Source organism: Elaeis guineensis, chromosome 7 (assembly GCF_000442705.2).
Source record: "Elaeis guineensis isolate ETL-2024a chromosome 7, EG11, whole genome shotgun sequence".
Taxonomy (NCBI): Eukaryota; Viridiplantae; Streptophyta; class Magnoliopsida; order Arecales; family Arecaceae; genus Elaeis; species Elaeis guineensis.
Window position 1 is genome coordinate 103553781 of NC_025999.2, and position 21386 is coordinate 103575166.

At 36.4% G+C, this 21386-nt stretch overlaps 1 protein-coding gene across 5 annotated transcripts; it reads left to right on the forward strand.

The window, feature by feature from the left end:
- Positions 1-831: 831 nt before the first annotated feature.
- On the forward strand, positions 832-19839 carry LOC105047883 (DNA-repair protein XRCC1). Of its 5 annotated transcripts, none has more exons than XM_010927000.3 (10): positions 832-971; positions 1095-1109; positions 2273-2382; positions 2472-2639; positions 2739-2927; positions 4183-4294; positions 5442-5527; positions 17511-17621; positions 17763-17849; positions 18643-19839. In XM_010927000.3, exons 4-10 carry the CDS (start codon positions 2496-2498, stop codon positions 18976-18978), a joined length of 1065 nt encoding a protein of 354 aa, XP_010925302.1. In that variant the 5' UTR covers positions 832-971; positions 1095-1109; positions 2273-2382; positions 2472-2495; the 3' UTR covers positions 18979-19839. The 5 variants fall into 5 exon arrangements, with proteins under 5 accessions (XP_010925302.1, XP_010925304.1, XP_010925301.1 ...); XM_010927001.3 differs by having other exon boundaries at positions 837-1109; positions 18643-18974; positions 19379-19839; XM_073260600.1 differs by having other exon boundaries at positions 846-971; positions 1056-1109.
- The last annotated feature ends 1547 nt before the right edge of the window (positions 19840-21386 follow it).

A 21386-nucleotide genomic window follows, 5' to 3' on the forward strand; every position in this document is an offset into this window, starting at 1 on the left:
TTCTATGCTGTCCATGGTTAGGGGTGAGCAAAAATCGAACCTGAACCAATCAAATCGATAAAACCGAACCAAACCGCGGGTTTGGTTTGGTTAGTTTTTGACATATAAAAGATGGAGGTTTGTCGGTAAATAAAATTGTTTTCAAATCAAATTGGATCGGTTTTAATAAAACGACATCATTTTGATTAGGATGTTGTTTATGTTGGAGTATTGATATATTAAAAAATTATTTTAGATTTATGGTGTTGTTTATCAATTTGATTTTGTATTGATTAGTCTTAAACCCTAAGTAACTTACTGGATTGTTTATTTTTGTTGCAATGTGTTGAAGATCTTTATTTTAGTCCTTAATGATGATATTTGTTTAAAAATTTTATTTTGTTGAGTGATAATATCTTATATCAATTTAAATTATTTTATTTAATAAATTCTCTTGATGATACTCTTATGTGAAAAAAATAAATCTTCATAAATTATAAAAAAAAAATGATAAACCAAACTAAATCAGACCATTTAAATCATTTTGATTTGATTTGATTTCAATCTTTTACTATTCTGATTTGATTTTTAGAAATGCCAAACCATCCAAAGCTGATTCAATTTAGATTTGAGCATGAAATGGGTTCAAATCAGACCACGCTCACCCCATCCGCGGTGCACAGAGAATTTCCCTGTTGTCTCTGTCGTGGAAGTCCGGTTACACCATGGACCGGGCCATTGAACCTTGGCCCGGCCCATTCACTCAGGATCTCCTCACGTGATTCTAGAAAACCCGACCCGAAGCATCGTCCGATACCCGTTTGCAAGTATTTATTTTGGCGAGTCTGCTGGTTGGGTGATGGTATTAGCTCTCAAAAAGGATGGCTTGAAGCCGATCGGAACACCTCTCTCCAACGTTCAAATCGCTGCCTGCTAGGGTTTCTTGAAACCTTTTTTCAATTCTTTTTGTCCAAATCAAGCGGCATATTTGTGTAATCTCTCGCCATTTCCCCATTTTCTTTTCTTTTTATTTCGTAATAAATTTCCCCTTTTTCATGTATCATTAAAATCGCAAGGATCCCTTCTTCTCATCCCGAGCTAGAATCAAATTGCAGTTCCTACAAGCCAGGGTACGTCACCTGTACCTATCATCGAACAAGCTTTGTTTTACGGGTGTTTTCTCTTTTCTTTTTTTAGGGCATTGGATTCAATTCTTGATGGCTTTTTTCTCTTTGTGCTCATAGTTCCAAACTCTTCCTCATCCGCGAAACCAATGGCTAAATAACGCCTATATAATTATGATATTTTTATTGAATCTTGATAGTACAAAAAAACCGTAGATTCTGAGGATGGGAGAGCGGACATTGGGAAGTAAATATTAGTAATAGAATGATTCTCGTAGTGAATGTCATTCAAAGGTTTAAAATAAATCGAGGCATCTGTTGTACAATTGTTTTATCAAGAACCTGTTGAACGTAGACTCTAGGAACTCTCATGCCTGCTTAGCTTTGATCCTATTTGTGTAAGCTGATTGATGAGAAACAAGTGCACAAGACACATGTCACTATAAAGGAAAAAGTTTTAGCTAGTAATCACCCATCCATGTGATGATTGGGTGGGCATGCTATGTCTTGCAAAGGAGCTATCATATCATAGCAATGTCAACTGGTTTTGGATGGCGGAATACAACCGTCGAAAAGATTTGACTGTTTCTTCATCGATTGGACCTTGAAAAATCTCCTATAGCCTCCTGCACAGCGGTTGCAACCCTCTTCCATTTGGGAGGAGATTTTGTGCGGGAGGTGATTCCCAAGTGTTTGGCAGGGGTAATTCTGACTGGGTACTCCCACCATTATTACAATAAAATTAGCAATAAGATCTTCTCTCCCTATGTTTATTTAGGTGCACTATCTTTCCTTTACTGAATTCCAGTAGAAATGGAGTTCCGGTTTTACTTTTCTTGGGAACATACTTCTAGTGAGAATTTGAAGTCCCAATCTGTTATATGAAACCCATCCCTCCCTTGCACACCCCCACCCCCCAACCTTCCTTTTTTTTGCTTAAAGCATGATGATGTTGAAGGATGTTCCATAATTGGATCTTGGTATTCATTGATAGCCTGAAACTTAATGGAGATTCACTCTTTCATACCAACTGTTGCAGTCTGTTTGGCTTCAGATTTACATATATGAACCAATATTGATTGCTTTTTGCTCAAGCTGCTTGCTTATACTTATATCATGAATGTAGTGATTCATATTTTTTCTTCACTACTTTCGTATTGTACATGCAGAGAGATCTTGAAAAAGTGCCGATATATCTGCCCTAGCATTTGCAACATCATGAAAGGAAGATAAGAAAGATCATTTTGCAGGGAGGACCATCATCTTCTTCCTACTTAAGGTACTAATCATTGTTTAGTCATTTGAACTGTTGTTCTGTAAGACTTTTAAACAATTTCTGATGAATTCTCGGATCCTCCTAATGACAAGGCAAAGAGATATCTTCCTTCTTCGATGAGTTCTAAAGATAAGGGGAACAAATCCTGCAGAAAGAAGCAGGTTGCTGCCTCTAAAGAGGTGAAAAAACAATCTAAGGAAGGTGGCAGTACCTCCTCAAATGAAACTGCTCAAAACAATTTGAACTTCTCAAAGCTTCTGGTAATAAGCAAGGGCCTTGGAAATCTTGAAAGTTAATATTTCTTTTATCCAAAATGATAAAATTTTTATCTTGGAAGACTAACATCTCGATTTGGACAGGATGGGGTGGTTTTGGTTCTGTCAGGGTTCGTTAACCCTGAGCGGAGCACATTGCGTTCACAGGCATTAGAGATGGGAGCAGAATATCGAGCTGATTGGACTTCAGATTGCACCCTTCTTGTTTGTGCATTTCCTAATACTCCTAAATTTAGACAAGTCGGAGCTGATTGTGGCACTATAGTCTCAAAGGTTATAATTGTTCTCCTTTATCCCTTTGTGTATTCCATCTTTCCATTTACTTCTGCTATCTAGTAGATTTGTTTTGCCAAATTGTTGGAAAGCAAAGACTTCATGAACAACCCATTTGGTCTAGAAGTGACTCCCTATATTAGTATGGAGTCAATCTTGTGTTAAAAGGTGCCCCATATGCCTTCTATTTTCTTTTCCTGCCTTCTGCTTTTTTCTAGTCCTTTCAGCAGGTTGTATATATTAATTGGCTGCTATCTGTGTTTAATATCCTAGCTTATTATTTTTTCAGTTGAAACATCCCTATTTGTGCTTTCATCGTTCAATTTACGATCATGGAAGCTATCTTGCTTATACATATTTCTCCTTCTTTGTTTCTTTTTTTAAATAAAAATTTCTTTTGGATTTCAAGACTTCCATGGAAGTACAATGTAGTCAGCCAATTCCTGAAAGGATAACACCTCTCAAAAATGCTATACATAAGATGCTTTAGTGTTATTCTGGGATTCATAACACCACACCTTTTGTACCTGGTAATACCATACTAGTTATGCAATTTATTATCAGGCTTGGTTAGATTGGAGAAAAAAAAGCTATAACAAAGATTAAAACTGGAATCATGAAGAATTGTATATGCTTTTATTTGTAAAAGCATTTTAAAGAAGACACATGCGCTTGAATAAGTGGCATCCAAAATCAACTAGAATAGCATGCTTTAGTTCTCAAGAGGAAAGCAAGTTGGGAATCATTGCCGGTGGGCTTTTTGCCACTTCTATAGCAATAAACGCTCTATGAGACCATCTTTTGATTTTTCTCTTTTGGTTATGGTTCTGGCTGAGAGTCAAATGCGATCATCTATATTAATCCTTGTCATCTTCGCTCTTCATTTGTACTATTTTTAGGTATCAGGAAATTTGAAGGATTTCTCTTTGGTTGCATGATCTCAAAAATGCAACCAATAATGTAGGTTTTTGATGCAATAGTTAGGACCATTTTTGGTGGTTAGATTAGTTACTTAGCTTCTTTTGGATTATTAGTTTATTGACATCATTAATAATCATTTCTAGCATGCCTATTTGCACCATGAACTCTTGATGATAATGCAATATACCACTGGTAGGTGCGCTCTTTGCACAGGACAGGTCATATAGCAATTATAAGCACTATATAAATTGAAAATCTTTTTTAGCTGGTTAGCTATTCCTGACACCCAAAAAATGTGACAAAGTCCTGATGATATCAGTTTTGATCATCCTAGGAATGGATATCTGATTGTTATCAGCAGAAGCAGCTTGTCGACATTGAGTGTTATCTTATGCATGCTGGAAGACCATGGAGAAAATGCAGCAGGCAAATTGAGAATAGCCAAGGTGACGAATTATTATTACTAGACTCTGTAACTTGAAAGTTTGCATTGGACGGAAGCTTCTCTAATCTTACAGCATTGCCAATGTTCTTCAATTATTTTAGTGGCTTCCCAAATCAGAGTTTCATTGCAGCATGAATGTTGTAAATTTTGATCTTTAAGATAAACTTTCCCATAGAACAGGAACATCTAAATTTTTTAGCTGTCAAAAGAAAATGCTTCCTTTTTTCAAACTTTTATCCCTTTTCCTGGATTTTAAACTAGAACTCTAGGACTCAAATGAAACTTGATGATTGCAATCGAAACCTCCAAATAAATCAAGTTTTCAACCCTTCTGACTATTTGTGGAATCACCTTGTTGGAAGACTATCTTATCAGCAAATGTCTTTGCATAATGACCTTACTGTCTTATGATTCTTATCCTCTCTTATTTCAAACCTGGCACTAGGCATGAAAAAACCTATTATTGCATTCTTGCCATGGGTTAAGTAAACGATGTTACGTACTTGGATCTGATGGTTGTATGGGTGAATTTTAAGCACTATCCCTGCTCAAATACCATTATAATCTGACCCTGGAAATTTTGCTTTCTTTTATAGACTAAAAATCAGTAGTTTGACTGTGACTAAAATATATGAAGAAACAGTGTATCTATAACATCACATTTTGGCCTTGAACAGTAACATTCTCAAGATTTGATCTGGAGCTGTGATGTTAGGATGCCATGACCCAGCTGGAAATAAGTCATGCTTTTATTAAGATCCAACAAAACCTAAGGTCATGCGACAATGCAATTCTCATTTTTTTCTTTGGTCCAAATCATGGTGGAGAATTTCTTTTTTCTATTTTGACTTAATTTTTTTCCTGTATGTTATTGTGTTGTGTTCTTAGCATCCTGCATGAACACCTAGTAGTGGATCTTAATCTAATGTTGCAAAGAAAACCATTTAAATTGCAATAGATTTTTTTTTAATGGTTTGTATAAGTTCTCATGACTCATCAGATCATATCTTTACAAGAAGATAGGAAGAAGAACATGGCTTATAAAGTACTTTCCTATGTTTTTCGTGTACTTATGGCACAGAAGTCTGGGTTTGGCAAACCGATGAAAAAGTATATTTTATAAGTTATTCTCCTTCACCTGATTGCAGAGAAGAAAAATGCCCTACCTGATGAACCTCTAAAGCAAGTTGAAACAAGATCACATGCAAGGCTGACTGGATTTGCTGTATCTGAGGTTAGTATGGATGTACTAATACAGTTGACTCTTGTATATATGATATGCCAGCTCTCCCTTGTGGTGTCATCATTAAACTTAAAATGGAAATGTTTGAAACTGAATTTGAAATTTTGTAATTTCTCAAGCTCTGCATTTATTTTTTCTTAAAATTGCACATGTTGTATAATCTGTCTGTTATACTTAATAGCATCAGCTTTCATATTGTATTTGAAAGAAAAGTATATTTGAAAGAGTTGCTAAAAGATAATCAAAGTTTGTAGCGTTATCCCATCTACTTCATTCCAACTTTACAGATCATATCTGTCACTGATTCCTATCAAACAGTCATGTATGTGGAAAATGAATGTGCAACTAATCCATGCAAGAACCTATCACCAGGATCCTCTTGGCAGATCTCTAATTTCAAGTTATTAGAAATGAAAGTGTCTTTGAATCATGGGTTCCTTTATGCACTTTGACTAGGCTTTCTCAGATGTGCTTCATTTATAATGCCTTACATATTATTGCGCAGAATCACTCCAACATCCTCCTTTTTTTGCTTTTCTCTTGGTATGCTCATGTGTGCCTCTACTTTTAGCTCACTATAATGAATCAGCTTTTATCATTGCTTTTTAAATTTTTTACTTCGTTACTCATAGTGATATCTACAGATTGGATAATGCCCAGAGGTGCATGTCCATTCTACCCATCCTTTGTCCATCCTTTTGAATAGATTGACCAATACGTGAAAGATGATTAATTCAGGAAATTTTTCTCCCTTCATTCATACCACACTGTCATCTTTAGACATTTCTCTACGGTTGTATGCTGCATACGCTATTGTAATTTGACAAATTTGTAAGAATGAATCTCCTCACAGGATTCCTTTTCACATCAGTAAAAAAATATATTTTATTTAAACTATCAATCTCTTAATGTGCAATTGACAGGTGATTACCGTATCTTTAAGTATTTGTCAATTTAATCATAGTATTTTAATTGTATTTTTTTTCCTTTTTAGAGGGGTTGGGGTGGGTTAATGAGGTTTGATGTGGAAAGTTAGCTTTAGCTTTCCGGTTTTTCTTTAAGAGGCTGTTAATAAGAAAACATCTGGAAAGATCTAGGAAGCATAGATACTTCAAATCACATCCTGTGTTCATAATGGATATGTATCGGATATCAATGTTTGTCGGATATCCATCGGATATATGTCCAATACTTGTGTAAAGTGTCCTATTTTTCAAAATTAGAAAAATATTCTAGATACTTCCTGAATGTTGGATATATATCCTAGAAGTCAATACGGTAGACACATTGTATATTTCTAGAACATAAATTTATATTTAAAATATTGATTTGATCAATAAAAGGGCAAGTTTTTATTTTTCATTCAAGTGTAATGTATCCTTGAATCGTCCAAAGAATTAATGCTTAAGATATATATTCTCAAAGAGTTGAAAATTAGAGGCATGTATAATTAATTCTTAAATTGCTTCTGATCGTAGTATCATCATGGGGATGGTGATCGATCCGGATAGATCGGCGCATAGATCGCTTCCTTCGAGTAGATGAGTATTTAGTCTAAAGTGTAGAGATATTGAGCGATAAGTGCGGATAGTTATTAGAGAACAACTAGTACTGAGCGTAATCATACGAGAGATCAAATGGATTTCTACTCAATCATCAAGGATCATCTCGATGTTGTAGTTGTGTGAATAGTCCTTTGACCTGCGATGACATGATTGCTCATAGTGAGGCTGCTGGAGTTTGACTGCACACAAACATGGCCTCTTAACCACTTGAGTCTTTGTAGTGTATGTTGGTGATAGTTGGTCCATTGTAGGAGCAAGATGCACATCTAGAAGGAATCTATCGACCTTGAGAGAAAGTAACCCTATGGAATTCAAGATGCCAAGTCTTTAAGTTTGTGACCATAGTGGTGTGATTTATGGAAAAGAATTTTCATGAGAATCACTATTGAATTTGAGTTGATTGAATCTATTATATGACTGATGTTGAGGTTTGACGATTTATTTATGATTTGCCATTTAGTTGGGACTCGCGATAAAGGGACTGAATCACATTGGAACTACACTTAGAGGTTCTTTTTCGGTTCTGCTGGATTGTTGTTACATACTGCTAGGTATCACTGGTAGATTGTGGAGCTCGCTAGGTGGATTGTGAGAGCTCACTAGGATTGTTCTGGATCGACAATTCTTGTTGAGTTAGAATAGAATCGTACTGACTCATTGAAAAGAGTTTCAATGATACTATGATAGAGATCATGGTATATATATCTCACTACCAGACAGAATTGAATCTATGGGATCACACAACAAAGGAATTTGATCTAGATTAAACAATTAGGGCTTATGAAGTCTTAATTGGGTTATAAATTAGAAAAATCCTATTGGGTTTAAGAGGATCTTGCTAGCACATGGTTAAACCCAATTTCTCTTTAGATTTGGATTGCTTATTTGATAAGAATTAATTTAAGTTAATTACTTGCAATTAACCTAATTGAATTAGATTCAATGGGCTTCAAATGTTGGCTGCTCAAATAGATTTGGATCAAGCCAAGAAAGGGCCTAATCCCCTAACTAATTAACCAACTAACTAATTCCTTGATGGGCGCCACTTGATATGATTGTATGGGGGCGCTACATGGTGGAAGGCATGTAAGAAAGAAACCAAGAGAGGGGGCGGATGCCTTCCTCTCTTTTGCATGAGAAACCATAGAAGGACGCCAAGTGTTGGCACCCCCTTATTCCTTATTATGGCGTGGACTTTTGGGTTAGTTAAAATCTGAATCCTAATGCGATTAGGAATAATCCTTTGAACCAAATCTGATTTTGGTTAGGATTAAAAGAACACATCTATTTAAAGGACCCAACCCTTGGTTTCTTAACAGATTTTTCAGATCACATATCAGCGACTCCCTAGTTCCACGTCCCCTTCTCTCTCACGCGCTTCTAGTTCTTCACGTCCTAACGTCCCAAAGTGAGTTCGATGTTTTACCATCTAACATCCAAAGTTAGTTGGGCGTCCCCTCTTCTGAAATCTGATTTGTAGTTCTTGATTGCTCCAAGATCAAGAAAGAAAAATCAAGAAAAAGAAGAAGGAAAAGGAAAGATCAAGAATCAAAGGTTGATCAACAGGCTTGATTCAGATATGCAGGGAAAGATCCAACTTAGGAAAAAAGAATCTTCACCAAAGAGGATCAATCCAGACTGATCCTGAGTGGATATTTGTAGAGGTCAGACGTTTGTGTGGCTAAGGTAGAACCTATCTTCTTCCAAGATTCAGATTTGAAGAAAGAAAAAGAAAAATAGGTATGTGATACGATCACATATTTTATTTTTAGTATAAAATCAATATGTATTAATTTCTGCATATGAACTAGATCCTATGTGCTTTATTTTATGCATGCATGTTATAGATTAAAAAGAGTTTTAATTTTTTATTCTGCTACATTATTTCGAAAAAGAGTTTTTGAAATTCACATGCATGTGTATTCTACGAAATTTTAATAGTGGTATCAGAGTCACGGGTTTCATATACATGAGATTAATACATATATTTTGAAAAATATTTCAAAATCTGATTTTTCCTTCTACATGAGATGTATGGATGTTTGATTTAAATCTGAAAATTATTTTGCATCTAATATCTAGTTCGGATATATGATATATGAAGGCATGCGTAGATCTGAAAATTATTTTAGATCGGTTTTCAATTCGTATATGTGATATATGGATGCATGCATAAATCTGAAAATAAGATTAGACCTGATTTATGATTCATATATAAGATGTATGATTGCATATTAAGATATGAAAATTAGTTTAAATCTGATTTATGAATCATATATGAGATGTATGATATTATATCAAGATCTGAATTTACTTTAGATCTCAATTTTAAATTCATATATAAGATATATGTTTGTATGTTGTAATCTGAAAATTAGTTTCAAGATTGAAAATTTACTTTTAATTTAGATCTGAAATTTAGTTTTAAGATATGAAATTTATGTTTGTGCATGAGGATTTGGTTATGAATAGATCAAATTAGGTCATGTAATTGGATTACACCTAGAGTTTTGATTTGCACATAATGGGTCTAAATCGATTTAGCGATTGATCAAATTGAGTCAAGTGCTGATTAAGGTTAGGTCAATAGAGCTTTAGATCATACAATTATTGTTGATCGAATCGATTAAATCTCATATATAGAATCGATTAATCTAAGGACCTAATTTGGCTCGATGGTTTGAGCATGATTCACTTAAATAAACTTATGTGGATCAATTGATCTATTGATGTTTAAGATAAATAACTGAGAGGTGGTTACTTAATTAGAACTTTTGATTCTTCAACGGGGAGCCTCCCACCGATCTCCACTTGTCTGGCCAATTTGGAAGATTGAGTCTTCAATGTGGCTGCTTGGCGATTTGATTAAGCCTTCATTTGATGACTGATTAGATGAGATCTAAACCTAATCTCTCCATAAATATTAAGTCTAGAGGTCTTCCATCGTTATAGATGTGCAGGTGTGCTATTGATGTTGATTGTTCTCGGCTGGTCACAGTGGTTCAATTGCATCGAGAACACGCAACCACTCTATTAACAAAGAGTTACTCTAGGATAAAGATGGAGTTGGGCCCAATAACTGTTAGGTGAGGGGCTCAGTGACGGCTTTGCATCTAGTTGTGAACGGTGGGTCGGACTTAACTAAGGAGTGTGGTCAATAATTGTTAGGTGAGCCCACATAACTTAGAGATTAAATCGCTGCAACATGCTTAGAGAAGCATCTAGACAAGGAGTTGTCCACGCATCAATGTACGTGTTATCAATAACTGTTAGGTGAGGTGCACGGCATCGATGGAACCGCAGCATCCACTAGAAATTCAGTTGTCGCGTTAGAATTTTCGCTTCTCCATCAGGGGAGTGTAGCAATTTGAAAAAATAGTGGGAGTTTATTTGTTTCTTAAAGTCCCTAGAGTAAATATAAAATTTAAGTATAAATGTCTAATTTGAATCTCTACTCTCGCAGTTAAATCATGTCAGCTTCGAACTCTCTAGCTCGCATCTTTGAGTCCAATTGTTTGATCATAACAAATTTCAAAGACTGACTCAAAAATCTCAAAATTGTCTTGATATTTGAAAAATTAGGACATATACTTGATCAGGACCCTCTAGTTTTACCAAACTGTCCTAGTGTTGAGCAAAGAGCAGCATTTGATAAATGGACGGATGATGACAATTGGGTTAAGTGCTATATACTGATTTTCATGTCAAACGAGTTGCAGAGTCAGCATGAGCATATGTCTACTACCAGGATCATGATCACTCGTTTGCAAGAGTTATATGGTGAGCAGAGCCGCATTGTGCGTTTTGAGGTCTCTAAGAGACTCTTCAACATGAAGATGCATGAAGGAGAGTCGGTCTATGAACATTGTATGACAGTAATCAAGGATCTTGAGGAGCTTGAGAAGCTCGGGCTGAATATGCAAAAAGAATTGCAAGTGGATTTGATCCTGCAATCCCTTACGAGTTCATATAATTAATTTATTATAAATTTTCATATGAACAAATTGGATTGCATTATATCCGAACTAATCAATATGTTGGTCATTATTGAGAAAATCTTGAAAAGTTCAAGGGGTACTATTTTCGTTATGGAGCGGATTTCTTCATTCAAGAGAAAGTTTGGTTGGAAGAAAAAGAATAAATTCGCGAAGTAGCAGAAAAAGAGAATAAGCTAAAGAATGACGCTCCGAAGAAGGATGTAGCGAAAAAAAAGTATTTCCACTGTGACGCTGATGGCCATTGGAGGAGGAACTGTCCACTCTATCTGAAAAACTTGATGACCAAGAAGAATGACACACTTTTGGAAGGTACGTCAAGTTTGCTCGTAATTGAATTTAACCTTATGGTTTCTTCTATTTCTAGTTGGATATTAGATTTTGATTCTAGTGCTCATATATGTACTTCAATGTAGGGTTTAATAGAAAGTAGGAGGTTGAGGCAAGATGATATGATCCTTCAGATCGGTAATGGAGCAAAGGTTGCTGCAGAAGCCGTAGGCACCTATTCTCTTCGATTACCGTCAGGATTTAGATTAGATTTAAAAGATTGTTATTTTGTACCTGTAGCTAGTCGGAATTTGTTTTCCATATCTATGTTAGCACATGATGAATTTGATTTTCATTTTAATAAAAATTTTTGTTCTATTTATTTATGAAATAAATTGATTGTATGTGGTCTTTTAATTGACAGTCTTTATTACATGCATGTTAATGCGAATGTGAATCTAAATGAGTAAGTAGTGAGTGCTGTAGGTTAAAAGAGATCCAGACATGAGACTAACTAGAAGTATATGTGGCATCTTAGACTTGAACATATTAGAGAGGATAGGATAAATAAACTGAAAAAAATGAGATCCTTGACTCTTTTAATTATGAGTCGTACCCAACTTGTGAATCTTATCTTCGAGAAAAAATATCAAAGTTATCCTTTGTAGGACATGAGGAAAAGGCCACTGATATACTTGCCCTGTTACATACCGACATGTGTGGGCCATTTGATGGCAGGCTAAAGGTGGTTATAACTACATTATCTTTACTGATAATTTGTCACGGTACAGATGTGTTTTTGATGAGACACAAATCTGAAGTCTTTGAAAAATTCAAAGAATTCAGAAACGAAGTAGAGAAATAAATAGGTAAACCCATTAAGATTCTTCGATTTGATTGAGGAGGTGAATATCTTAGTCGAAAATTTCTTGTATATCTTAGAGACAATGGTATAATTTCTCAATGGACTTCTTCTGGTACACTTCAACTCAACGGGGTATCCAAAAGGAAGAATAGGATCCTATTAGATATGGTTAGGTTTATGATGAGCTTCACTGATTTATCCTTATATCTTTGGAGACATGCCTTATTAATTACAATTTATTTATTAAATAGGGTTTCTTCTAATTCTGTTCCTACCATACCATATGAGATATGGCACGGTAAAAAATCGAGTCGAGGTTATCTAAAGATTTGGAGATATCCAGTCTATGTGACAAGATAGATGACTGATAAATTAGAGGATAGATCTATTATAGCTCATTTTATAGAGTATCCGAAAGAATCGATGGGATACTACTTTTACTTTCCACATGATTACAATGTGATCGTGAGTCGTCATGTCATATTTTTAGAAAAATAATTTATCTAGGACAGTGGTAGTGGGAGGTTAATTGAGCTTGAAAAGAAGGTCTCTGAAGAGCAACGAGCTATAGATCCTGAGGAATCCATAATTAATGAGCCAGTAGTAGATGTTCCTCCATCACCTCGTAGATCTAGCAGGATCTTTCGTTCTCTTGAAAGGTGTATGGGTATGCTTATAAAGGATATAGAGGAAATGTTCCTTATGGGAGATAAGGATCATAGAGATGATCTGAATATCTTTGATGAGGCGATGTCTAACATCGATTCTGAAAAATGGTTAAATGCAATGAAGTCAGAAATTAACTTGATGCATTCGAACCAAGTATAGACCTTAGTAGATCTATTTGAGGGTATAGTACCCATTGGGTGTAAATGAATATACAAAAAAAAAAGGTGCAGATGGTAAGGTAGAGATCTATAAAGTCAGACCCATGGTAAAAGGTTATAGTCAGTGCGAAGGCATTGACTATCAGAAAATCTTTTCATCTGTAGCTATGCTTAAATCCATCCGTACTCTGCTTGCTATTGCAGCTTATTATGATTATAAAATCTGACAGATAAATGTGAGAATTACTTTTCTGAACGGATATCTTGAGGAAGATATCTATATGGAACAGTCTTTGAATTTTGCTTCCGATGATGGGGATCATCGAGTCTGCAAGCTGCAAAGATCCATATATGGATTAAAGCAAACTTCTCGGAGTTAGAACTTTTATTTTGATGAAGCAATCAAATCGTTTAATTTTATCAACAATGAAGAAGAATCCTGTGTATAGAAAAGGATCAGTAGGAGCACAATAACATTCTTCGTACTGTATGTGGATGATATCCTCCTTATTAGAAATAATATTCCTATGTTGATCTCGGTCAAAAGATGGTTGTCCAAAAAATTTTTCATGAAAGACCTAAGAGAAGCATCCTATATTCTAGAAACAAAGGTCTATAGGGATAGATCTAAAAAGATACTAGGCCTATCACAAAAGTTGTATATAGAGAAAATGCTGAAGAGGTTCAGCATGAAAAACTCTAAAAAGGGATTTCTCTCTCTCAGGCATGGTATTCATTTTTCCAAGACGATGTGTCCGACAACATCTAAGGAGATTCGATGCATGAGTAGGATTCCTTATGCCTTGACAATAGGGAGCCTCATATATGTCATGCTGTGTACTCGATCTGATATTGCCTTTACTGTGAGTGTCACAAGCAGGTATCAGTCGAATCCAGATGAAGAGCACTAGATAGCTGTGAAAACATCCTTAAGTACTTGAGAAGAACTAAGAATTTGTTCTTCATCTTTGAAGGAGGATTTGAATTGCGAGTTGAGAGTTATATTGATTCAGCATTCATATTTAATCCTGATGATAGAAAGTCTACATTAAGATATATGTTCGTATGCAATGATGGCGTAGTTAGCTGAAAAAGTTTCAAGCAACCTATCATAGTAGATTCGACCATGGAAGCTGAGTATGTTACTGCTTCGGATGCTGCAAAGAAAGGCTTCTGGTTCAAGAAGTTCGTCGCGGAGCTTGGTGCAATGACGTCAAATGTCATACCACTGTACTGCGACAACAATAGAACCATAGCACTCGCTAAAGAGTCGAGGTCTCATAAAAAATCAAAGCACATCAAGCAGCGGTTCCACATCATACGCGACTATTTCGAGAAGAAATACGTCGAGGTGCAAAAAGTAGACTCCGTGGACAACGTGGCAGACCAACTGATAAAGCAATTGAGCTAGTCAAAGATTGAAGTCCACCTTGAGAAAATGTGACTTACATTAGTGGTCGATTGGCTTTAGTCCAAGTGGAAGATTGTTAGATATATGTCCTAGAAGTCAATATGGTAGACATATTGTATATTTCTAGAGCATAAATTTATACTTAAAATATTAATTTAATCAATAAAATAGCAAGTTTTTATTTTTCATTCAAGTGTGATGTATTCTTGAATCGTCTAAAGAGTTAATGCTTAAGATACATATTCTCAAAGTGTTGAGAATTAGAGGCATGTATAATTAATTTTAAATTACTTTCGATCGTAGTATCATCATGGAGACGATGATCGATCCGGATAGACCGACGTACAGATCGCTTTTTTCAGGATAGATGAATCTCTAGTCTACACTGTAAAGACATTGAGCGATAAGTGCGGATAGTTGTTAAAGAATAACTAGTACTGAGCGTAGTCATACAAGAGATTACATAGATTTCTACTTAATCGTCAGTGATTATGTTGATGCTGTAGTTGTGTGAATAGTCTTTTGATCTGCGGCGATACGATTGCTCACAGTAAGACTGCTGACGTTTGACTGCACACAAACATAGCCTCTTAACCATTTGAGTCTTTGTAATATATATTGGCGATAATTGGTCTACTGTAGGAGCAGGGTGCACATCTAGAAGAAATCTATCGATCTTGAGAGAGAATAATCCTATGGGATTCAGGATGCTAAGTCCTTAAGTTTGTGGCCACAGCGATGCGATTTATGGAAAAGAGTTTTCATGAGAATCATTATTGGACTTAAACTGATTGAATCTATCATATGACGGATGTTGAGATTTGATGATTTATCCATGACCTACCATCTAATCGGGACTCACGATAGAGGGATTGAATCATACAAAAACTATATCTAGAGATTCTTTTTCGGTTCTGCTAGGCTGTCACTACATACTGCTAGGTGTCATGGTAGATTGTGAGAGCTCACTAAGATTGTTCTGGATCGACAATCTTTGTTGAGTTAGAGTGGAATCATTTCGATCCATTGAAAAGAGTTTTAATGATACTATGATAGAGATCATAGTATATATATCTCATTACCAGACAGAATTAAACTTATGGGATCACACAACAAAAGGATTGGACCTAGATTAAACAATTAGGGCTTATGAAGTCTTAATTGGGTTGGAAATTAGAGAAATCCTATTGGATTTAAGAGAATCTTACTAGCACATAGTTAAATCCAATTCCTCTTTAGACTTGGATTGCTTATTTGATAAGAAGCAATTCAAGTTAATTATCTGTAATTAATCTAATTGAATTAGATTCAATGGGCTCCAAATGTTGGCTGCTCAAATAGGTTTGGATCAAGCCAAGAAAGGGCCTAATCCTCTAACTAATTAACCAACTAACTAATTCCTTGATGGGCGCTACTTGATATGATCATATGGGGGCGCTATATGGTGGAAGGTGTGTAAGAAAAAAACCAAGAGAGGGGGCGGACGCCCTCCTCTCTTTTGCATGAATTTTTCCATGTGAGAAACCATAGGAGGACGCCAAGTGTTGGCACCCCCTTATTCCGTATTATGGCGTGGACTATTGGGTTAGTTAAAACATGAATCCTAATGCGATTAGGAATAATCCTTTGAACCAAATCTGATTTTGGTTAGGATTAAAAGAACCCATCTATTTAAAGGACCCAACCCTTGGTTTCTTAACAGATTTTTCAGATCACATATCAGCGACTCCTTAGTCCCACGCCCCCTTCTCTCTCTCGCGCTTCTAGTTCTTCACGTCCTAACGTCCCAAGTGAGTTGGGCGTTCCACCATCCAATGTCCAAAGTTGGGCGTCCCTTCTGAAATCTAATTTGTAGTTCTTGATTGCTCCTAGATCAAAAAAGAAAAATTAAGAAAAAGAAGAAGAAAAAAGGAAGATCAAGGAAAGGATCAAAAGTTGATCAACGGCTTGATTCAGATACGCAAGGGAAGATCTAACTTAAGAAAGAAGGATCTTCACCAAAGAAGATCAATCCAAACTGATCCTGAGTTGATATCCGTAGAGGCCAGACATTTATATAGCTAAGGTAGAACCTATCTTCTTCTAAGATCCAGGTTTGAAGAAAGAAAAAGCGAAACAGATATGCGATATGATCACATATTTTATTTTCAGCATAAAATCAGCATGTATTAATTTCTGCATACAAACTAGATCCTATGTGCTTTGTTTTATGCATGCATGTTCTAGATTAAAAGGAGTTTTAATTTTCTATTCCACTGCATTGTTTTGAAAAAGAGTTTTTGAAATCCACATGCATGCGCATCCTACGAAATTCCAACACCGAATACACTTGAGATTCTTCTTTGATACCTCCAAATATGAAGGGGAGGGTGCTTGCTTTCTTTTTTAATGCTAACCATTTAATGATGAATGTTTAATTTTGTAATCTATGATGTTAATATTAAAATATGAAGTGTGGTTTTCGGCCTATATATTTGATTGATGACTAAATTGTGAGCTTGTGAAAGTTTACTAGCGTCTAAAATATAGATTATGTTATTTTAATGGCCTACTATACATACATACATACATATATAATTAAACTATGGTAACCGTTGTAATCTATCAGTGATGTTTCTGGTATCTATCATTGGTGTATCTGGTGTCTGTCATTGATTTGTCTGGACGTACATATATACCTACAGGCATAATCTATCGTTGGCGTATGTGGTTTCTATAATTGATGTATCTGGATATGAAGAGGAAACTTTTTGGACATACAAATCTGCATAATTTGGATACAGTTTTTTATTATATTTATTTCTTGGTGTCTTGATATGCATCATAATTTGGAATATAATTTTGATTAGCAGAGGAACTGGAGAAATGCCTCCCAAGGTTAACACACCCTGGATCACTGTGCAATTGCCAAAAAAAAAAAAAAAATCTTATTTTCTTTTTAAATATGTTTCTCAGTTTTTGCTATTTCATCTGCATTTTTGAAACTACCATTTGATAGTTTCAAGGATCTGCTGTTTTTTTTAACACTGATGCTGGTGTAGGAAGGAGTTCCTAATATTTTTAAAGATCATTTCTCTCGTGCCAAAATCAAAAAGTGGGCTATTGATGATTTGAATAAAACAATTTCATGGCTGGAGAGTCAAGAAGAAAAGGTAAATTTCCTACTAGTCTTTAGTATCACAGTGCTATGCATTTCGTTGTATCAAAAGCATGTTTACAAATAGCTGATAAGTCAACAAAATGGGCATAAGGTCATTTACAATCATAAACATCTTGTTTAACTTTTGTGATAGCCAGAGCTAAATGAAGTAAAGACTATAGCTGCAGAAGGGATTGTCACTTGTTTGCAAGATGCCATAGAATCTCTTAGGAACAACCAGGTATTTTCCCCGTTGCTATGCTCTTGATTTTGGAATTCGAGATAGTATTTCCGAAAAGCAGACCAATCTTTTTTTCCTGATGTGCGATGTACATTAGTTAATATGCACTTGACTTTTCTATCTGGATCTTTAGCTTGCTGACACAGAATTGTTTCCTAGAGATGAAGTCATGATACATTAGCACTGATGAGTAGTGATTAACCCTAGAGAGTGAAGCAAAACTTGAATAGCTTGTGTATGGAATTGTAAAGCTGTCAAGTTATCCATATTGTTGACAGCTTGACTTCAAATTTCCTTTCTGAATCATGCGGTTTAGCAGCCAAGAGTGCTGATCATGTTTGTTTTTGTGCCACTCATACTTTGCATTTTCCTAGCATGTAAGAGTTGGATGCTGGACGAATTTGTTGGGTGGCAGAAAGAATGGCATGTGCAAAGGCAGGTTGTATCACATTATATTTGGAATTGTAAAATTGCAATCCTTAGCTGGTCCATTTTCTTTGTTCTTGGGTATATGGTACATTTTATTCTCAGCATACAGAACTTCTTCCCGGCTGCCAATTTAACATTTGTTTATTATAACAAAAGATGAGCAAATGAAATTCGTGCCTCTAGGGACCAGCTGCCATGATGGGCATGCCAGTCTACTGTGTCGTCCTTCTCTGTCAACTATTCCATGATATTTCTCTGTTCTTTTTGTCATATGTTTAGTATTTAAATATATCGTCTTACATTGACAATTTTTTCTGTTGTTTCTTGCATCTGACACTTTTCAATTTTAATAAAACTTGTTTAGGATGTTCAGCATGTGGTTGAGCAGTGGAAGTTTGTCCCTCGTGTTGTCAAAGAGCTGGCTGAATTTGAGGGGAGGAGGAGAAGGGGATCACTTTCAAAGGAAGAGCTCTCTGAATTGGTCATCACATGTAAGAAAATCTACGAAGATGAGTTTGACCATTTAGATGATTCCCTTGTAAAAATTAAGAAGCGCAAAACTGATGCTGATGAGGAAGACAGTAAGGATATGCAAATCAAATGCTATGATGCAGGGTCTGACAGTGATCAAACTATTGAAATGACAGAAGAAGAAATAGATCTTGCCTGCAAAAATCTTTCTGAGAATTATGAATGGTAAGAGAAGTTGTGGAAAACAGTTATTTTCTGCAAGGATCGAGCTAGCCGTAACTCTTTGTTTGTATTTTTCTGTATGCTGTTTTACTTTATTGAACTGAGTCGCCATTTTCTGTCGCAAAGAAGGGGGAAGTCTTGTCCTTGTTGCCATTATGAGTTCTTTGCAATCAGGCTGTTGCAGCCCAATAGATTTTGACAACACTGTAGGTGATGGCTTGCTTTTTTCAGAAAAAAAAAGAAGTCTTTCTATTCCCTCCAGGGCAATTGCCTGATTTGTTTTCAACATATTATATGGCCGTCAATTTCTAGGCTGTCAGGCCACAATTGGGACAGGTTGTCACGTGCTTGGTGTTATGCTTAATCATTTGCCTTTCTACTTATCATTGTTCGTGTCTGAAATACAGATTGGGTTGGATTTAGTGCGAAAGCTGACATAGATTGAATCTGATATCAGAAAGGGAGTTCTATTTTCTGCAGCATATGAAAGCTTTTGAGTTGTACCAAGGTGACGCAAATGGAATCTAGCATCCGGGGGGGAGTGCTATTCTCTGCTGCATATGGAAGGTTTTTAGTTGAACCAATCAGATTATGAAGCTGACTAGTTGTTGGGAATGTTCTAATTTCCACTTTAAAGGCTTTGCGGGAAACAATGACCATTACATCATTATGACGGTTATAGCAGTTTAGAAAAATCTTTTGTTAACTACTGTGTGATGAATATTTGTAATGAGCAATGAAACAACATCAAGTTACATGCCCCGTTCTACTTCTTATCTGATCGGCTGATGTTTTTATGTAGTACTGTTGTAAATATACAGAGGTATTAGTAGAAAAATCTATAACTCTGAGCGATGCTTTGGTCAAACAGTACTATTTGTCTTGGTGTTGTCGCCTCTTTGTTTTTGTTGCAGTGGCTGATAACTGTCGATATAGCAGCTATTAAGATATATTCAAGACGGAAGGCAATAAAATGTTGTACTGGGCTTATAATTTCTTTATCTGTTATCGGCAATGACAACCCAATGGGAACTGGTAGTCTGGTACGTCTATGGGATGCTATGAGAATAAAATATCAGGCGAAGATTAAGGAACACGAATCGAGGGTTAATGTTCATGAAGTTTGCGAGAATGTTCCACTTTCGCATCTGCCATACATTCAAACGCATTCATCTGTGTGGAGAGGACCGTCTGGCATCACAGTTTCCAAAGCCACCAAAAATTGAGACAGCGAGGGGGGGAGAACCCTAAAATTCTTAGCGGAACTCTTTCCCTCCCATGGAGGAGCTGCCGGCCGGCCGCCCGCGTTGGCGGCCGCGCCTCCGCCGGCGGCTCCAAGAAGGCTACCAGAGGGGTGGCCAACACGGCGAAATGGGCCTACGACGACGTGTTCAGCGGGCCGTCACGGTACGCGGTGCCGTTCGCCACCCGATTGGACGACGACTCAGATCTTCGGCGGCCTCGCCGGCACCTGCTCCATCCCTGTGCTCGACCTCCCGCTTGCCATGGGTGGCCTTGACGATGCCCCGGTCGATGCCCGGAGGTCCAGCTCTAATTATGCTGAGATTTTCAGGGGCTTGGGGAGTTTGCGGTTCGCTGTGAAGAACTGTTCGCGGAGCCCAAGAAGGAGGAGATTTCTTCTTCGAATGAGAGGTCTTCTCTTTCTTATTGATTTCTTAAGGTTGTTCTTCTTCGAATATTTATAGAGTTCATGGCTAAGTTTTCTGCTATTTCTTGAGAAGAGTAAGTCTTCTACTATAGAAATAAAAATTTGCATGCTTTTGCTTTTAACCGACTTTAGAATGCATAATTAACTTAGGCTTTGGGAGGGATCGTGCCCAATGGTATCGTGGAGAAAAGTTTGTTCCTTTGCTTCTAAATGGTATTTTGATCATTTAAGCAACTTGGGGATTTATATGGAGCTAACTGTTGGTTCCATGGAGGTCAGTAGAGCATGAGCTTTCCTTCGCCAATGTTGTATCTGGCAACTTTTGTATTGCTTGGCAGCGTTGGAAAACGATAAATAAAGCAGGTTACCATGAAGATTCTGTTTTGTCCCCTTCCTCTCAATCTCTTTTTATGAGATGTTCTCCATGTCATTTCATTTGAGAGCATCTAATTGGATGATTTGTGCAGTCGAGATGACTAACTTTGTGCAGTGAAGAATAATTGAATTTATTGGAGATTGAGGTTTTCGGCTAAGCAAAGTGGCAAATTATATAACAAAGGAATTGTGAAAGAGAAAAATCAACAGTTGGTATCGTTTGTTAATTATCTGTTAACTGTGATGCTCCTTTTTGTCCTCTTTAGATGAAAGCACAAGGTTGTTCACTTGAATCATTACTCTTATGTGTCACATATGGATATGAATGTTGTAGACGATTCTAAAGGGCTAAAAGAGAGGAAGGGACAAGT